The 17,061-nt window shown below is 36.4% G+C and overlaps 2 protein-coding genes across 6 annotated transcripts; both read left to right on the top strand.

Annotated features, from left to right (window-relative positions):
* The first annotated feature begins 636 nt into the window (after nt 1-636).
* coro (protein coronin) lies at nt 637-7,290 on the top strand. Of its 4 annotated transcripts, none has more exons than XM_018510197.1 (6): nt 637-815; nt 3,255-3,460; nt 3,834-4,315; nt 6,244-6,622; nt 6,719-6,961; nt 7,051-7,290. In XM_018510197.1, exons 2-6 carry the CDS (start codon nt 3,263-3,265, stop codon nt 7,237-7,239), a joined length of 1,491 nt encoding a protein of 496 aa, XP_018365699.1. In that variant the 5' UTR covers nt 637-815; nt 3,255-3,262; the 3' UTR covers nt 7,240-7,290. The 4 variants fall into 4 exon arrangements, with proteins under 4 accessions (XP_018365699.1, XP_018365697.1, XP_018365701.1 ...); XM_018510195.1 differs by having other exon boundaries at nt 638-815; nt 3,250-3,460; XM_018510199.1 differs by lacking the exon at nt 637-815 and adding an exon at nt 980-1,074 and having other exon boundaries at nt 3,250-3,460.
* Nucleotides 7,291-8,730: 1,440 nt separating this feature from the next.
* Gpo1 (glycerophosphate oxidase 1) lies at nt 8,731-16,547 on the top strand. Of its 2 annotated transcripts, none has more exons than XM_018510167.1 (12): nt 8,731-8,882; nt 10,832-10,956; nt 12,039-12,195; nt 12,264-12,486; nt 12,566-12,729; nt 12,817-12,929; nt 13,006-13,199; nt 13,718-14,106; nt 14,166-14,416; nt 14,826-15,173; nt 15,278-15,376; nt 15,893-16,547. In XM_018510167.1, exons 2-12 carry the CDS (start codon nt 10,870-10,872, stop codon nt 16,025-16,027), a joined length of 2,160 nt encoding a protein of 719 aa, XP_018365669.1. In that variant the 5' UTR covers nt 8,731-8,882; nt 10,832-10,869; the 3' UTR covers nt 16,028-16,547. The 2 variants fall into 2 exon arrangements, with proteins under 2 accessions (XP_018365669.1, XP_018365668.1); XM_018510166.1 differs by lacking the exon at nt 15,278-15,376 and adding an exon at nt 15,423-15,524 and having other exon boundaries at nt 8,731-8,884; nt 10,834-10,956.
* The last annotated feature ends 514 nt before the right edge of the window (nt 16,548-17,061 follow it).

Genomic DNA, 17,061 nt, shown 5'->3' with positions numbered 1-17,061 from the left:
CCCCTTAAGTCGTAAGAAATTGACCAATTACAGTCGAATCCGAGAAGAATAAGCGACTGTGATTCGCCCATTTCTTAAGGCTTATTGTAGATCGCATCCATCGTCAAACAAAATGACAAATGAGATTGGTCAATTCCGATGGACTAATCGACCGATTAAGTTAATCGGAGTTGGTGAAAGAGGCCCTAAGTCCGGATCTACAATAGGGTTTTAAGCTTTAAGCCATAAGAAATGGGCGAATCACAGTCGCTTATTCTTCTCGGATTCAATTGTAATTGGTCAATTTCTTACGGCTTAAGGCTTAAAACACCTATTGTAGATCCGGAGTAATGCATAAGAAAATATACCAATCAAAGTCCTTCGTTTTCTTCCTTTCCATGAAATAAAGAACTCTGATTGGTTGAATTTCTTATGCCTTATGTGTTTATGCGTTATGCAAAAGTCTGTGCTCCTCACTTATGAATGCATAAGAAAAAATATGTAGAAAATGGTAAAACAAGAAAAAATTTTCCTTTTTTTTAGTTGTTCGTTTGCAACGGTTGGCGCGCTATGACGCTTTGGACATGAAAAGTTGGCGGGGCTGTGTTTGAGAAACCTGGCAACCCTGCTTCGAATAGTGTTCTCACAAATTGCGAGTCGCGAATCGGCGTTCGTATCGTCGTCAGCGCTCGTGGAGGTTAGCGGCGGGGAGAAGAGTCCACTTCCAAAAGCGTGCATCTTCGACTGTCACAGCGGGAGAGGGAGAATCAGTTCGCAACTTCTGCTCGTACGCGCGTGTAATATAGTGGTGGTGCGCGGCGCAAAATTCGCCAGAGGTATCGACCCTCCCTCGTGATATATCGATAATTCCTCCAATTAACGAGAAAACATTTTCAATTAAAACCTCCAAAGAATGAAATAAAATTACGAACGAGATGGACGAGTCTATGTGAGAGAGAGAGAGAGGGGGGGGAGAGAAAGAGAGAGAAAAAGGAAAACAAAAGAAGAGCAAAAGAAAGACCGGTGCGAACACAGCAGTGCTAAACTCGCCGGGGGTGACTGTTCGATTCGGCGGGGTGCGCGTTTCCAAATAAGGTGTTCCCGAATGCCTTGCGGGAGCCCTCGTCTGTTTTTCCACGGCGCTGCTCTCGTTCAACGAACCGCACATCGCACATTCGCGCGGTGTATTCTCGTGATGTGTGGCGGGAATACGAATCTCGTTATTTCGCTCTTCGTGTTCTATCGTGTTCTTTTTTTTTTCATTCCGCTTCTTTTCTTTCGAGCGTTCAACACCGATGATTAACCACCTTGGAAGCACATTTCCGGCGCGAGATATCGTGCTACGATCTTCCTTCTATCGTATTTTTTTCCATCTCGCTTTTCTTTTCTTTTTTGATCGTTCAAAAGAACGCCGCGCGATGACTAACCACCTTGAAAATACATTCCGGTGTAAGATATCGCGTTGCGATAACGCGGTTGGATAACGATAACCGCAAGCAGTTCTTATCGCCCGCCGTTTTCCGTTGGACGTTCGCAAGTCAGGCGAAAGCGTCGAGAAAAAAAGATGAAAACAAACAATTTTTTATAGCTGCATTAAAACCGATATTCATAGTCGATTCTTATATTTAAGTGCAGTTAAAATGTTATAAATCTATTACAAAGCCGTGTGTTAGTGTTCTAATTAAGATATTACTTAAGACGATCTTAAAAAAAGAATCAATTATGAATACCGATTTAATAAATGCACCCTTATTTGTATTTAAAATATTGAATATGCATACGTTAGATTCGGCAAAAGCAAAAAGAAAAATTCTAATGCATCCAGTGCAACAAAAAACAAACCTAATATAAGGTGCTTTCCATTAAAGCTCGATTGTTCAGTTCAAGCACTAATGTAAGATTAGCTTTAATTTCGGTTCAATAAACTCCGTCTTTTTTCTAATTCTAAGAATTAAGAAAAGATAAACAGTAAAGTTAAACCAAGATTAAAGTTAATCTTATAGCGTTTTCGGCCCGACCGGGTTTGCACCAACCTGGGTTGGATTAATGGCGTTTTGCGCTCTCCTATTGGTAGAGCGTGTGACATCAACCAATAGGAAAGATTAATCCAACCCAGGTTGGTGCAAACCCGATCGGGCCGAAAACGCTATTACACTAGTGGGAACCGGGACGTTCTTATATCGATGCCAAGATTAACTTTAATCTTGGTTTATAACTTACTTTTTCTCTTTTTCTAGTTCTAAGAATTAGAAGAGGATAAAGAGTAAATTAAACCGAGATTAAAGTTAATCCATATTGGTAGAAACAATTGTTGATACACACACACAAACATTTTATCTTTCTCGGGATTTAATGTGTAGCAGACAACCTAGAATGACATTTGCATCGACTTAAATTGTCACGAATGAAAAGCATCCATAATTGGGAGGGGAGGCGGTGGAGGGGGGAGGAATTGCGCGAAGCTGCAATCAAGAGAATTAGCCGCGATTTTCGAATCCTTCGCCCCGTTCGACGTTCGAGAGAATCGAGAGACACGGTAAAGAATTGAAGATCTCCCGGAGTGTTCGCGTGTCGCGCGAGTAGGTCAGGCTGGTCAGGACAAGAATGACACATATGCGGAGAGCGTATTATTTCGAATCACATTCGTGAATCACGATCTCTCGCGCGCGCGCTCTCTTTCGCTCTCTTTCTCACTCTCGCTCGGGCGCGGCCGCGCTCGCGCGACCCCGTCTATTTCGGTGAATCGAAATCATTTTTCGATGCACCATGTAAGGAGCGCGGGAAGCGCTCTCTTTCTCTCTCTCTCTCTTTCTCTCTCTCTTCCTCTCTTGCTCTCTTCATCCGTTCGCCGCGATAATCGGCAAAGCTCGCAAAACTGTTCATTACGCATGCCGCGGCGGTCGCGTCGAACACGTAGATGCAAAGCGACCGAGCATTCGAAATATATTCTTATTGCGGTCGTGTCCGTTTGTGTACGACACTATACGAGAAGACAGAGAGAAGGAGAGAGAAGGAGAGAGAGAGAGAGAGAGAGAGAAAAGTGAGAGTGGGGAATCTATTTATAAAGAGCGGGGATGTTCCACGCGACGCCCACGCCCGTGTCGCGGACGCGTGTACGACGATAATTTATTAAAAATAATCGCGACAGAAAAGACCGGCGCACGTCGGCGACCCCCGCGGAGACCGCTCCACCTCGCCCGGCCCGCTCTCTCTCTCTCTCTCTATCTTTCTCTCACCGTTTCACCGTTGTCTCCGCTCCGTTGATTGCAGAGCAGGTGCAGACATGTCTTTCCGCGTGGTGCGCACCAGCAAGTTCCGCCACGTGTACGGAACTCCGCTGAAGCGCGAACAATGCTACGACAACATCAGGGTGTCCAAGTCGTCGTGGGACTCGACCTTCTGCGCCGTGAATCCCAAGTTTCTCGCCATCATCGTGGAATCGGCGGGCGGCGGTGCTTTCATCGTCCTGCCGCACAACAAGGTGAGCTTTTTTTACTTTCTTGTTTTTTCTTATCCCTTTGAGTCTGTTTTTATAGCTTTTATAGCTGTACACACTTTGTACTTAAAGTAAAGTAGGTATATGTTTGATATTTGACAAAAGCGAGAAAGTAGTGCAGTCCACAATGCAGTAAAAAGATAGATCTCTTTACATTTATGCCTGCCCCAATTTCGTCGTCGAGTTTCTCCCCTTTCATTGGCTAACGCAGTCGGATTGGCATGTCGCGTATATGTATTATTACAGTGACAACAGTAATAATGGCATAGCTTTCCAAATGACAGTTTGCAATATCCGTTTCAAGTTCCTTGGCCACACCATAATTGGTAACTGATCTCTGTTGTTGAAACGTTTGTAGGTAGGAAGAATACCGGCGGACTATCCTTTAGTAGGTGGACACAAGGGACCTGTACTGGACATCGCTTGGTGCCCTCATAACGATAATGTCATAGCCTCCGGTTCCGAGGACTGTGTTGTCAAAGTATGGCAGATACCCGACGGGGGTATTTCCAGGACATTGACCGAGTCGATAGTAGATCTGCAACTGCACCAACGTAGAGTCGGTCTGGTGCTATGGCATCCCTCTGCATTAAACGTGCTGCTCACAGCCGGTTCGGACAATCTTGTTATCATATGGAACGTCGGCACGGGAGAAGCTCTGATGCGCATCGACTGCCATCCAGACGTGGTTTATTCCGCATGCTGGAACTGGGATGGATCTCGATTAGTCACTACGTGCAAAGATAAAAAAATTAGAATCCTAGATCCGAGGTCGGGAGAAATATTGGAAGAAGCTATAGCGCATGAGGGAAGTAAGGCAACGCGTGCCATCTTTCTTAGGTACGTACTCAATGTATTTTATTCTTTGAAGCATTTTAGCTTCTTTTTATTGCTATATATTATTCACATGTATTACATAAAAAAATCAGATTGATGCAACAAGGAAAAGAGTGAGAAATGTAGGAAAATATAGACATATTTGCAAAACAGATTGAATGCTAATGTTTCTATCAATTATAGTTCAACTTTAATTTCGATTTAACTATTGACCTTTTTCTAGTTACAAGAATTTGAAAAACACATGAAGAATAAATTAAACTGAGATTAAATTAATCTACATTAGTGGAAACAAGCATAATTCTTGAAGTATAGAAACAGCAAATAGAGAAAACATAATTTTTCTAAAAAGCTGTTTAAATTTTTCTTAAAGATAAATATAATTTCCAGTTGCATCAGCCTTATTTTAAATATCACTCTAATAAATATGTTACAATATTACTTTTTTTAATGTAAATATTTAAATACATACTTAATTCTGAAATTCTTATTTCTCTTCACTTTCTAATTAAAAGACATTTAATTTAAATGCACTATTAACATGACTCAACATTGAAAATGACAAAAAAAACATTATTTTACGATTATTTTTCTAACGTCTTTACATATATATGATATATAATTCAGAATATACTATACTATCGATACTTTAAATATAAAAATAACCAATTTTTATGGCTATGATTTTGTAAGAGGAAGAGTGTATTAAACTAACGAGTGAATTTGCATGAGAGAGTGTGGATGTAGATAAATATTAAACAAAAAGGAATGTGTGAATAATATTATACAATATAATTGTACAAAGTTGCAACTTTTTTACTTTTTATATTAGGTACTTGAATTTAAACGTTCATAAGAGAACAAGTGTAAAACGTGTTTATAAAACATAATCATCAAATGGAATACATCCACCTTTTTACACAAATATATATTAATAATAATTCAATATAAATAATCTATGTGTTGGTAGAAATTGTTTAGAGATAATTTTTTCTTAGATATAGCCACAATATTGGAGCTCTTCCTTTCTATATTGTTATTCCTCTTTTGTCTTTTCTTTTTGTGATATCATTTTCGACTAACTTGACGTGACTATATATATTCGCGTCGACATATACACGATACTTTTCGTGCTTTTGTCCACGAGTGTTTTAGAGTTTATAAGACAAACATGTTAGCGTACGTAAAGGTACACTTGTTTTTATCATCTTGTATTTCCGGTTTGTGTAGTGCAAGATTCTGATAATTTTTAATGGAAAGATCACCAGACTGAATTTTCGACAATGACGAAGATGCCAACTTAATATATACGAATATCAAGATGTGCTCTGTAATTCTCCATAAATATTCCAGTAAGTATTGTGCACCAAGTTATTAATTTAAACTGTAATTGTAAATGTTAGAATGCTTAAAAATAATTATGTAAGTTACAACGAATATCAATTTCGTTAGAAATGTCTTTATAAAATAATATAATGATAATTATTGTTTACACTTGTAAAGGAAAGGATTCACCAATACTTGTACAAGTTTACGCAAGCAAGTATTGTACATATGTAATTCGTGTATTATAATTGTATTTCTTATATTGCAATATATCTTGTTTGTGATAAGACAACGTTCAAGAAAGATATTTGTGTAAAATATTGTAAAAAAGATAAGCTCTCTACGTAATGAGGTGGTAATAAGGTGGATGTAGTAAAAGAGTTTTGATGATTAATTTCTATGTAAAATATTATAATAAGATATTACAAAGTAATGCAATGTAAATATATTTTTTATCATAATATATATGTATTATGTATAATGTATATACTATATATATGTAAAAAAATTAACACGTTTAAGATAACAAAAAAGGCTACCGCATTAGATATTGGTGAAATCTTCGTGCATACTGATTGAGAGAATTATTTGTATTATATTTTCAGGGGTGGCTTGATCTTTACGACGGGTTTTAGTAAAATGTCGGAAAGACAATATTCATTACGAGCTCCCGACATGTTGGGCGAGCCTATTGTTATGGTAGAGTTAGATACGAGCAATGGAGTTATGTTCCCTCTGTATGATCCCGATACAAATTTAGTATACCTGTGTGGCAAGGGCGATTCTGTGATCCGATACTTTGAAATTACGCCCGAACCACCGTTTGTTCATTACATCAATACTTTTCAAACTCCCGATCCTCAACGAGGTATAGGAATGATGCCAAAACGGGGCTGTGACGTTAATAGCTGTGAAATAACCAGATTCTATCGATTAAACAATTCGGGCTTTTGCCAAGTAGTATCTATGACAGTGCCGAGAAAGGTGAGGAAGCATTACTTCGATTTGGAAGTAGAAACCGAAAAAAATTAAAAGATTCGATTGGAGAAGTAACGATTGTGCTATATAATTGTGTTTCAGTCTGAGCTTTTTCAAGAAGATTTGTATCCCGATACTGCCGGTGATACTGCCGCGATCTCGGCAGAAGAGTGGCAGGGTGGTACTGATGCAGATCCTGTACTGATATCCCTCAGGGATGGCTATCAGCCATCCGCCTCTAAGAATGAACTTAAAGTACAAAAGAAATCCAATATATTGAGTAAAGGCGCGAAGGTCGCATCTAACGCTGCGCAAAACGCTACGGAAATTTCATCTGGAGTCTGCGTACGTATCGGAAATTAATTTTCTGTTTTTTTTTTCGATCGAGCCAAATGAAAACTATAAATAAAACTATAAATTTTTTATGATTATAGGAGGAATTATTGAAGGAATGCAGAGAAGAAATAAGAAAATTAAAAACAGTGATTGTTAAACACGAGGGAAGGATACGAGTGCTGGAGTCGGCAGTCGCTCTTCAAATGAAAGAGGAAGAGAGGAAAGAGAGGAAGGAAAAGTCAGCGTCTCCCGATGGTAAAGAAACACTTGCTTCCGATGAGGTGTAGAAACGCCGACTTTTGTCCCCGACGACTCCGGCGTGACGTTGTACTTCTAACGAGAATATTTTTCACTAATATATCGTCTAATAAGAATGATCGTATATTTTGATATAACAACTTGTGTAAATAGTAGGTTTTTAGCGACGCCATGTGCCCCTGACTCTCTGCAACGATCTTTGCTATTTATTGTACATCCATTCTTATATATATAATATATTATATAAATTTTACAGGCGTTATAGCCATACATGACAATGTATGTCCCTAGAGTTAAGTTTTCGATCGATATAACACACCCAGCGTACGAAACTTTTATGTATATGAACCTTTATACGAATGATAATTCGTGACATACGCGAGTGCCTAACTTGTACAGATATTTGCTGTTAAATAACAAAGAGTATTATTTTGTTTCAACGTGATATGTACTTATGCGATATTGCGAACCTATAGGTGACTTTAATTAACTTGATCGATGGTTAATTCAACCGGCAAAATTGCTTCGAGCAAAATTTCCAACTGCCCTTGGAAGTTTTTCTTAGAATTCTTTATATAATTTTTCTTTATATAATTTTCCGTAGAATTTTATCGTTTTTATATACATATATAAATTTTGAAATATTCTAAGATGTCTTGTATAATTTTCAAAGAAAGTTTAACAAATCTGAAGTTGAAAGAAGTATTCAGAAATCTTTATATATTTAAAATATGAAAATTTCCTAGTAATATAAGAAATTTTTTGCGTCGATATATAATATTTGTCTCCAATTTTTTCCATGTATTAAATAATTCTACTTGCATTCAACAAAATAATATAGATATTAGCAAATTAATCACTGATTAAGTTAATCGGAGTCTCATCGAAGTTATCCTTGTGCGTATTTTTATCAAAATAGAATTAACTAAACTCAATTTGCTAGTTTTTTATCTCTTTCCAATTTTATGAATGTTCTATCAATATATAGATTAACTTAAATTTACTTTATTTTATATATAATTTTTAGAATTAGAAAAAAATACATAATTAAATTGAGATTAAAGTTAATTTGTATTGATAAAAATAAACATAATTCTTAGAACTAAAAAAAATACGAAGTTAAACTGAGATTAAAGTTAATCTACATTGAAATGGACATAATTCTTAGAACTTTTCTTCTACAAAAAGATAATAAACCGAGATTCGAGTAATCTGCGTTGATAAAAACAGGCAACAAAGCTAATTTATATTGGAAAAAATTAACATTAGAAAAAGATAAAGAATTTGATGGACATTATAAGCCCTCCGTTCTTGATGAGTTCCAATTGATCGACACGACGAATCGACATGTTCGTAGATCGCTAACGAAGAGATCTCTATATGAAAATCTGCTGCCGATACGACAGTTCGTTAACTGACACTCTCTACCGGTCAGCAGCGGAAGCGTGACGAACGATCGCTCTATAGCTATTACATTTTGACGATCGTCGTCGAGTTGCAGTTCAGTCTGCTCAGTCGACATTGGTCGACATTGGCCGTCGGTTGTAGGTTTGTTTGGTGCGAGTATCTGCAGGCAGCTACTGGAAGAAAATTGAAGATAATGCGCCACGCGGAATCCTAGTGTCAGACTACTCGTTTGACGTGAGTGAGAGTTGCGACCCTTTAGCTCGCAGTGAGTATGTTTTTCGTCAAAAACCGGCTGCCAATTTAAATTCCGGTTTCCCAATTGCCTTGCCATCTCGACATCAACTAGCAATATCACTTTTTATCATTGTCTTAGCGAGTGATTTTTCTCCCGAGTCCTCTCGAGACAGTCTCGCATTCGACCACAAAAACGTCTGGAAACGACGACGCTGAATCATGAGTCTCATGACATGAGAGCCTCGAGACGAGGGTTGAATAACGCGTAAGATAATTAATGCGTTACGCGTAATGGGGAACGCAAGTGACATTTTATTTGATAAACTTGGCACGGACATATCGCCCGTGAGCTCTCGCAGGCGCTATTTTAGCCTGACCTTGCGACACCCCGCCTAGCATTGTGTTCTTGTGTTATACGTTATGTACGCGTGTTTCAAGGTGGTTTCTCTCGTGAGAGCTCCTTTTCCAAGACGAGTCCGAATCGCCGGCTATAGCTCGACCGCCATCGAGCACTCCGCGTGGAAAGATAAGAATTTCGTAACAATACGTTATCTTCCAAAAACATGAATCATACCAATAGTATTGCCATTTTATTCCTTTTTTTCAGGTTTCTGTGTGATTCATACCTATAATATATATAGAGACGAGATTTAAAGATCAAGATAGCATCCCGCCAGACAATAACCAACTGTCGATACCCGGATTCCTATGCACGAGTCGATTACATGATTGTGCTGCAATTATCGTCTTCCCAGCCGCGTGGTCGTAATCACGTCGAATGTCACGCAATCCCGCGTGTTTCGGTTTTCGGCATCTTATCAGGGTCATTAAATAGATCACTTGTCGTTATGCTAGTGATGATAATAATAATGAGTCCCACTTTGCGTCGCGGGCATTTCACGACACAATGTACGATCTTTAAATTATTTATAGATTGCGTATGTTGAATGCGCAGCGTACAAGACTGTATATAATGCCCCAGTTCTGGCCTTTCTCAACTATTAAAAAAAAACAGCTTTGCAACTATTATAAAATTTTATATAATTGATTCTTGCTCTTAGTTCCTCATTACACTGTTAGAGATCAAAGGAGCAACCCAATCTCTTGAGTTAATTAACATTTTGTTATCTTTTACTTCTATGTATGTTAAAATGTAAATTCATTTTCGTGGGTTTTAAAAAAAAACAATATATTAATTTAGTAAATATATAATAAAACTTGAGTCAAATTTGATACTTTAGATATGATTAAAAATAACTCAAATTGAATATAATTTAACACTATAAATTTAATAGTGCAGATCAAAATGTATAAATCAATCGTACCAAAAAATCTTACAACAGTTGCAAATTTTTTTTTCTGCTGAATGCAACCAATATTTTTAGTTAATATTTTGGTATTTTTAATGTTAATTATTTTACTATGCTTTTTTAGAATTATTCTTTATCGTTTTATTCCCAACTGTTAAAAGCTGCTAAAAGTTTGAAAAAAAAATGGAGGAAGGATGCCTTTCATCGAGGTGACCGAGGTCGAATTGGTTATAAAAAATCACAATTACGAAATTCTTATTAAGCAAGTTTAATTTAAACTTGACAATTCAAAAGTTGAGCTGAATGAGTATTATTTAAACAAGAACAACATCATTACCTTGTATTTTTTTTGTTTTTTTTTTAAATTAAGATTTTCTTTTTAGCATTCCGCACATTGGTGAAAAAAAAAACGTACTTCAACAAGTATTTAATAAGCATTTAAGTATTTAACAGCATTTACTCCACATTTATATAAAAAAGAAAATTGTTAATCTATTCCTCAGCCTTTTTTTATTTATATTGTATATTTTTTAACTGTATAAATTATATATTATATAATATATAGATAGATAGAGAGAGAGAGAGAGAGAGAGAGAGAGAGAGAGAGAGAGAGAGAATTCTATCGCTTAGTATTCATAATTATATCATCATGTCCTTTTCTTGATTTCAGGTTTCCTCGAGAAAATCGAGAGGAGCTAGTGATAGACGATGGCGTCGCTCAGGTGGTTTGTTGCTGGAGCAAGTGCTGTGGGTGCTGGCACCCTTACTTCATACTTCCTCTTGCCAGATACTACGGTCAGTACATAATGTAATCAGCCATGACATGATCATGAGATGCTTCAAGATGAGATCTAAGATGCTGAGACTCTTCAAAGATCCCGCATGCACGTCCACTTATTATTATGTGTTATATAATGCGATGCGTCTTGTTTAGATACCTGATATATCATATACATATTACTCATTTGATACAACAACGATACAACTCGAAAAACAAAGTTTTCCAGAAAATAAATTTGAATGTTTTGAATCGTTAAAGTTTTGCAATATTAACTCTCGTAGGACACACTGGGTCTTTCGTGACCCATGTCATTTCTAATAGTTCTTATTTCTCATATACCTGCGAACATGGTCCTATGCCCCCCCTCCCCCCTCATGAGAAAAAACTTTGTGATGGGGGGAATATAGGGAAACAACGGCGACAAGAAATCTCTATGTGTTGTCGAGCAGCACGGTCGCAAAGTTGCGTGATGACATATTCAGATGCTCAAATAATTGCATTTTTTTTTGCATCTGGCTCCTGTAATATTTTTTTTTGCAAACTATGATATCTGTACAAAAACATCCTACAATGATTTTTTTTGTACATATATAGCAAAGTTACAATTTTTATACTCAATTATTAAAACTGAATTATTTTCTTTTTTTGGTGCAGAAAGAAATTTCCATAATTTTTCTAAACATTTGTTCCAATGTTTGCATAGTAAGATAATTTAGTAGAGACCTTAAAGAATATGTGTGAATTTTTACAGAATTTTTCGAGCATTTTAAGAACCTTAAAATCGAGTCGGACACGAATGACTCATGTGTGTTGTCCAAAGATATCAAAAATAAGTGTTATTTACCAAAGGTACCAAAAATACAAGGGTTAATTTTAAAATGCAATTTTCGTATATAATAATTGATTGTAAAAGAATAAACGTACGTTTCTTTAATTAACGTACGTTTTTCTTTTTTTTTCTTTAAGAATGTTATTTCTTTTTTCTGCTTTTTTTTCAAGCAATTAAAAAAAATAACGATTTTTTAAATTATGTGTTATAACAAATGACACATTAATTAAAAAATTAAATTAAATATATCTACGTACTTGATTGTAGGTACACGCTGAAATGAAGTGGAAACCAAGACCGCCTCGAAGAACCTTGCCAACACGAGAAGATCAAGTGAAAACTTTGAAATCGCAGGACTACGACGTTTTAATAATTGGAGGTGGTGCAACGGGAGCAGGATGCGCTCTGGACGCTTGCACACGAGGTACGATCGTCAAATCTTTTTTTTTTGCTTGCTCAAGTAAAGCCCTACACTTCCCCTTCTTTTTATAGGTCTAAAAACTGCGTTGATTGAAGCCGATGACTTTGCATCTGGCACGTCGTCTCGCAGCACGAAGTTAATTCATGGTGGCGTACGATATCTGCAGAAAGCGATCATGCAAGTGGACATCGAGCAATATAGAATGGTGAAAGAAGCACTTCACGAACGTGCATCAATGCTAGAAAGTGCACCACATCTGGCACATCCATTGCCTATTATGCTGCCTGTTTACACGTACGTTTATGCATGAATGAAGTATAAAGTTCCGATGCTGCATGTTCCTTTTTACATATATTTCTACTACTTTCGTCAGATGGTGGCAAATTCCTTATTACTGGTTTGGCATTAAGATGTATGATCTGGTAGCGGGTAGCAAAACCGTCAAATCATCGTATTATTTGAGTAAATCGAACGCTCTGGAACTTTTTCCGATGCTAAAAGGCGACAAACTAACGGGAGCTATTGTCTATTATGACGGTAGTCATCTTGTATCTCTCTTTTTATCTCTTACAATTTTTATATAGCCGAGCTATCTGTCTCTTAAATGAATGTGCTATTTGACAGGCCAACAAGATGATGCCAGGATGAATCTGGCCGTCGCTCTAACAGCTTCAAGACACGGCGCAACGGTCGTAAATCATGTTAAAGTAGTCAACTTGTTAAAGGGTCTCGACAGGGTAAGTGTCAGTTGTTCGTAAATATTCGTGAAAATATAAAAATATTTTATAAAAATATCTTTCCCTGTCCGAAAAGGATGGCAAACGAGTCCTTGTGGGAGCTCACCTTAAAGACGAACTCACAGGAGAGGAATGGGATGTAAAGGCCAAGGCGATAATTAATGCGACTGGTCCCTTCACCGATCATATTAGAAAGATGGACGATCAAAATGTTCAGTCTATTTGCGCTCCGTCTTCCGGCGTTCACATAGTATTGCCAGGATATTACAGGTAAAAAGAACGATATATATATTATTGCTAAAATAACATTAACCCTCTGGAGCTGACGTCAAAATCTGTTACTGACATTGGATCTGTGAGATTCATTTAATATATGTGGATTAAAAGGCACTAATTAATTTTAAGGAACCAAAATGACAACTGTAATTTATATTAAAAAAAGAATGAATATTAGGTTTATTTTAATAAGACTAATTAAAATTTGTAAATGTAACATGAAGAAAATTTAATTGTTTAATATTTTTAACATTTTTGTGTTAAATGGCAATTGCTGTAATAATAATAATAACAAATAATACAAGAATAAGAACTAATTTAAATTCATATAATAATGTATTTTTTTATCTTCACGGAGAATGTGAATTATGTTTATTTATCAGAATCTTTGTTATCCGAACAATCTCTGCATAAAGAATCTAATAGATTCATCATCAGTTTCGAAGGCTTAGTAACATATTGTTGAATTCATTATAATCGATGTACTAATGCTTCTTTTACAATATTTTCAGTCCTGATCAAATGGGTCTACTTGATCCAGCAACGAGTGACGGCCGGGTGATTTTCTTTTTGCCGTGGCAAAAACAAACAATTGCAGGAACAACCGATTTGCCTTGCGAAGTAACACACAATCCTCGGCCTACGGAAGACGAGATCATGTTCATTCTGCAGGAAGTGAAAAATTACCTGAACCCAGACGTTGAGGTGCGACGCGGAGACGTTCTTTCTGCTTGGAGCGGTATTAGGCCGCTCGTTTCCGACCCGAATAAACCGAATACGCAGTCACTCGCTAGGAATCATATCGTGCACGTCAGTCCTACGAATCTCGTCACGATAGCAGGCGGCAAATGGACGACTTACCGAGCGATGGCTCAAGAAACCATTGACGCAGCTATAAAAGGTATATCGGCAGAATTAAACGCAAAGTGTTATAAAAGACTCATAAATGTTCGTTTAAAGCTTGCGAGCTAGAACCAGAAAGACCCTGCCAGACGGATGGCTTTCTTCTTGAAGGCGCTCAGGGCTGGAGCCCCACAATGTACATTAGATTAGTGCAGGATTTCGGTCTGGAATGCGAGGTCGCGCAACATTTGTCCAAGAGCTATGGAGATCGTGCATTTGCCGTAGCTAAAATGGCTTCGCTTACAGGGAAACGATGGCCTATTATTGGAAAGAAAATTCATCCGGAATTTCCATACATCGATGCTGAAGTAATTGTCTCTCTGAATTGTTCAAAGAACACCCCACTAATCATATAAAAGATCGAGTCCCGGTGTGTGTGAAATAAATTATTTTTTACACATAATATAACTTATAACGTAGTGAACAGAAAATATCTCCTAGACATAAGATTTAATAATGGATACTTTTTAGTTATGATGTGTCAAAGGTGTTCTATAAACACAAGTTTTACATTTTTGGTACACCATAGTTCAATTATCCATTATTAAGCTTTGTATGTTATCTTGTCTTATTATAGCTTTTGTTTACTATATTATAAGTTGCATTATATGTGAAAACTAAATCATTTCCGGGATCTCATTTTCCATATAATTAATGCAGGATCTTTTCGATCTACAATTATGTCTTCTCGTAAAATATCTTAAATGTATATTTCAGATACGCTACGGTGTACGGGAATACGCTAGAACTGCGATCGACATGATTGCACGTCGATTACGACTCGCTTTCCTAAATGTCCAAGCGGCTCAAGAAGCACTGCCAGGTATCATAGATATCATGGCCGAGGAATTACATTGGTCGGCAGAGGAGAAGAAGAAGCAGCATCGCGAGGCCAGCGAATTTCTCGCTCAAGAGATGGGTCAGATGGTGAACCGTGCTTCCCGCGACAAGATTCCTATCAATCTCACCAAGGATGAAATCCAACTCTACATCAAGCGCTTCCGAATTATAGACAAAGATAAGAAAGGATATGTGTCTATCAATGACATTAGACGAGGACTAAAGGTTTGCATATATATATTTCGGCATCTCTCCGGTATCTCTGACATTTTTTTATCTGCTTTCACATTCTTTAATTATCGATATCCATTAACGTTGCCGATACGCAGGTATTAGGTATACATATGAACCAGGACGAAATACACAGCTTGTTGAGTGAAATTGATGTTACTTACAATGGCCAAATGGAATTGCCAGATTACTTGCAGGTAAATCTTCAAACATATACTCAATGTATATTCTTTCTCTTCACAGCTCTTTGGAGATAAGGAAGTACCGGGTGAAGAACTTCACGAAATTCTGCGTGAAATCGACACCAATATGAACGGTCAAGTTGAATTGGATGAATATCTTCAGGTCTGTGACATTGCGCATAGTGCACACAGTCACAGTCGGATTTCTTTTCGCATATTTATTTTTTCGTTATGCATTGTACAATGCAGTAATTTTTTAGAATGATTTCGTTTCTTTTTTAACACGATTATGTGTAGTAATTCCCAATAATAATTTCTGAATTGACAGAGAAATTAACAATTAGCAATTAGCATAATTATCAGTTTGTTGCAATGCTTTGTATTCTTTTTTTATATTTATATTGCATGCGTTATGCACGATGTAATCAAAGTTATTTCATACTATTTTTTCGAATATTCTTTTAAATTTGCATAAATCACTTTTTTATGCTATATATACATATATAAACTTGTATCATTTTTTATATGCAGATGATGTCAGCTATAAAATCTGGTCATGTGGCATATTCACGTTTTGCGCGGATGGCTGAAATGGAGGAAGCACAGCACGAACAGGAAACACTCAAGAAACAAATAAGCGTCGAGAGATCAGGGGGAGGACTATAAAAAAATCTACCCTTAGGAATTAGAATTTGAAATATATTTTAATTTCACATTTGACAGGTTTCACTAGCACGTATTTATATCTAAGAATATCAGTTTATACGATCGAAACGAAAAGAATCAAACAATCTCTTGCGAAATGAAACTCTTACGAATAATATCTTTAAAAAAGTATATTATAATCTGCAAATGTCTCGTATCGAATAATTCGCAACGTACGAGTTTGTATACGCACGTCCGTCGCGTAGATTTTTATCGGTAAGTAATTGAAGTCAATTACAAGGAAATATTTTAATTTATGTGTCGTTTCTCTTTTCACAATTTTGACGTGCACTATTTATATGTAACATCTATATTATGTACAAGATGCAGCACAATCGCATTATTTCTATTTGTATATACAGTCAATGCCGATGCAATATACCTGTAATAATTGTATTGTATATTCTTGTTAAATTGGAAAAAATTTCATTGCCTTAATTGAAGTTCTGGTAGAGACCAGCAAAATACCAATAGGACACAATTAAATCTATTGAATATTTTACTCGAGATAACCAGAATTTAGATTTATTTAATCAATTTTGTTTGTGCTTGTTGGTGCAACCAGAATATTTTTCTCATCATAGGAATATAATTTATGTAATGTTGGAACTTTAGCATTCTAAATTGCCTCGACATTTATAGTATTTATAGCATTACAATTGTACATTATATATTATTTAACCACTCGCTTTCTCGTCAGTACTAGACGTTTATTTTCTGCAAAATTGTGAATATAGCGTTGCTGTAAGATACGCTTGTAATACATCATTTTAAAGAAATTTTGTCAATCTGATCTTTAAAACTAAACCGATAGTAGTGTGAACTACTATCTTTGTATCATTACTAATATATGCTAAAATTGTACAAACTATAGATATATCGTGAGAAGTCATCTAATGTATTATCACTGTAATATGACACAGTGACAGGCACTTGTAATTTATCTCATTATCATCATCATCATCATCATCATCATCATATCAATAAAATCGATA

The sequence above is a fragment of the Trachymyrmex cornetzi genome, unplaced genomic scaffold, assembly GCF_001594075.2.
Source record: "Trachymyrmex cornetzi isolate Tcor2-1 unplaced genomic scaffold, Tcor1.1 scaffold325, whole genome shotgun sequence".
NCBI lineage: Eukaryota > Metazoa > Arthropoda > Insecta > Hymenoptera > Formicidae > Trachymyrmex > Trachymyrmex cornetzi.
The sequence above is the reverse complement of the archived record's forward strand: the minus strand, read 5'-3'. Positions and strand labels throughout refer to the sequence as shown.

Coding starts and splice junctions, on each gene's coding strand:
- coro (XM_018510197.1), top strand. CDS start 3,263: ATGTCTTTCCGCGTGGTGCGCACCAGCAAGTTCCGCCACGTGTACGGA. Junction 4,316..6,243: donor ACGCGTGCCATCTTTCTTAG/GTACGTACTCAA, acceptor TTATATTTTCAG/GGGTGGCTTGATCTTTACGA. Junction 6,962..7,050: donor AAATTTCATCTGGAGTCTGC/GTACGTATCGGA, acceptor TTATGATTATAG/GAGGAATTATTGAAGGAATG.
- Gpo1 (XM_018510166.1), top strand. CDS start 10,870: ATGGCGTCGCTCAGGTGGTTTGTTGCTGGAGCAAGTGCTGTGGGTGCT. Junction 12,930..13,005: donor TGTTAAAGGGTCTCGACAGG/GTAAGTGTCAGT, acceptor CTGTCCGAAAAG/GATGGCAAACGAGTCCTTGT. Junction 14,417..14,825: donor TTCCATACATCGATGCTGAA/GTAATTGTCTCT, acceptor TGTATATTTCAG/ATACGCTACGGTGTACGGGA.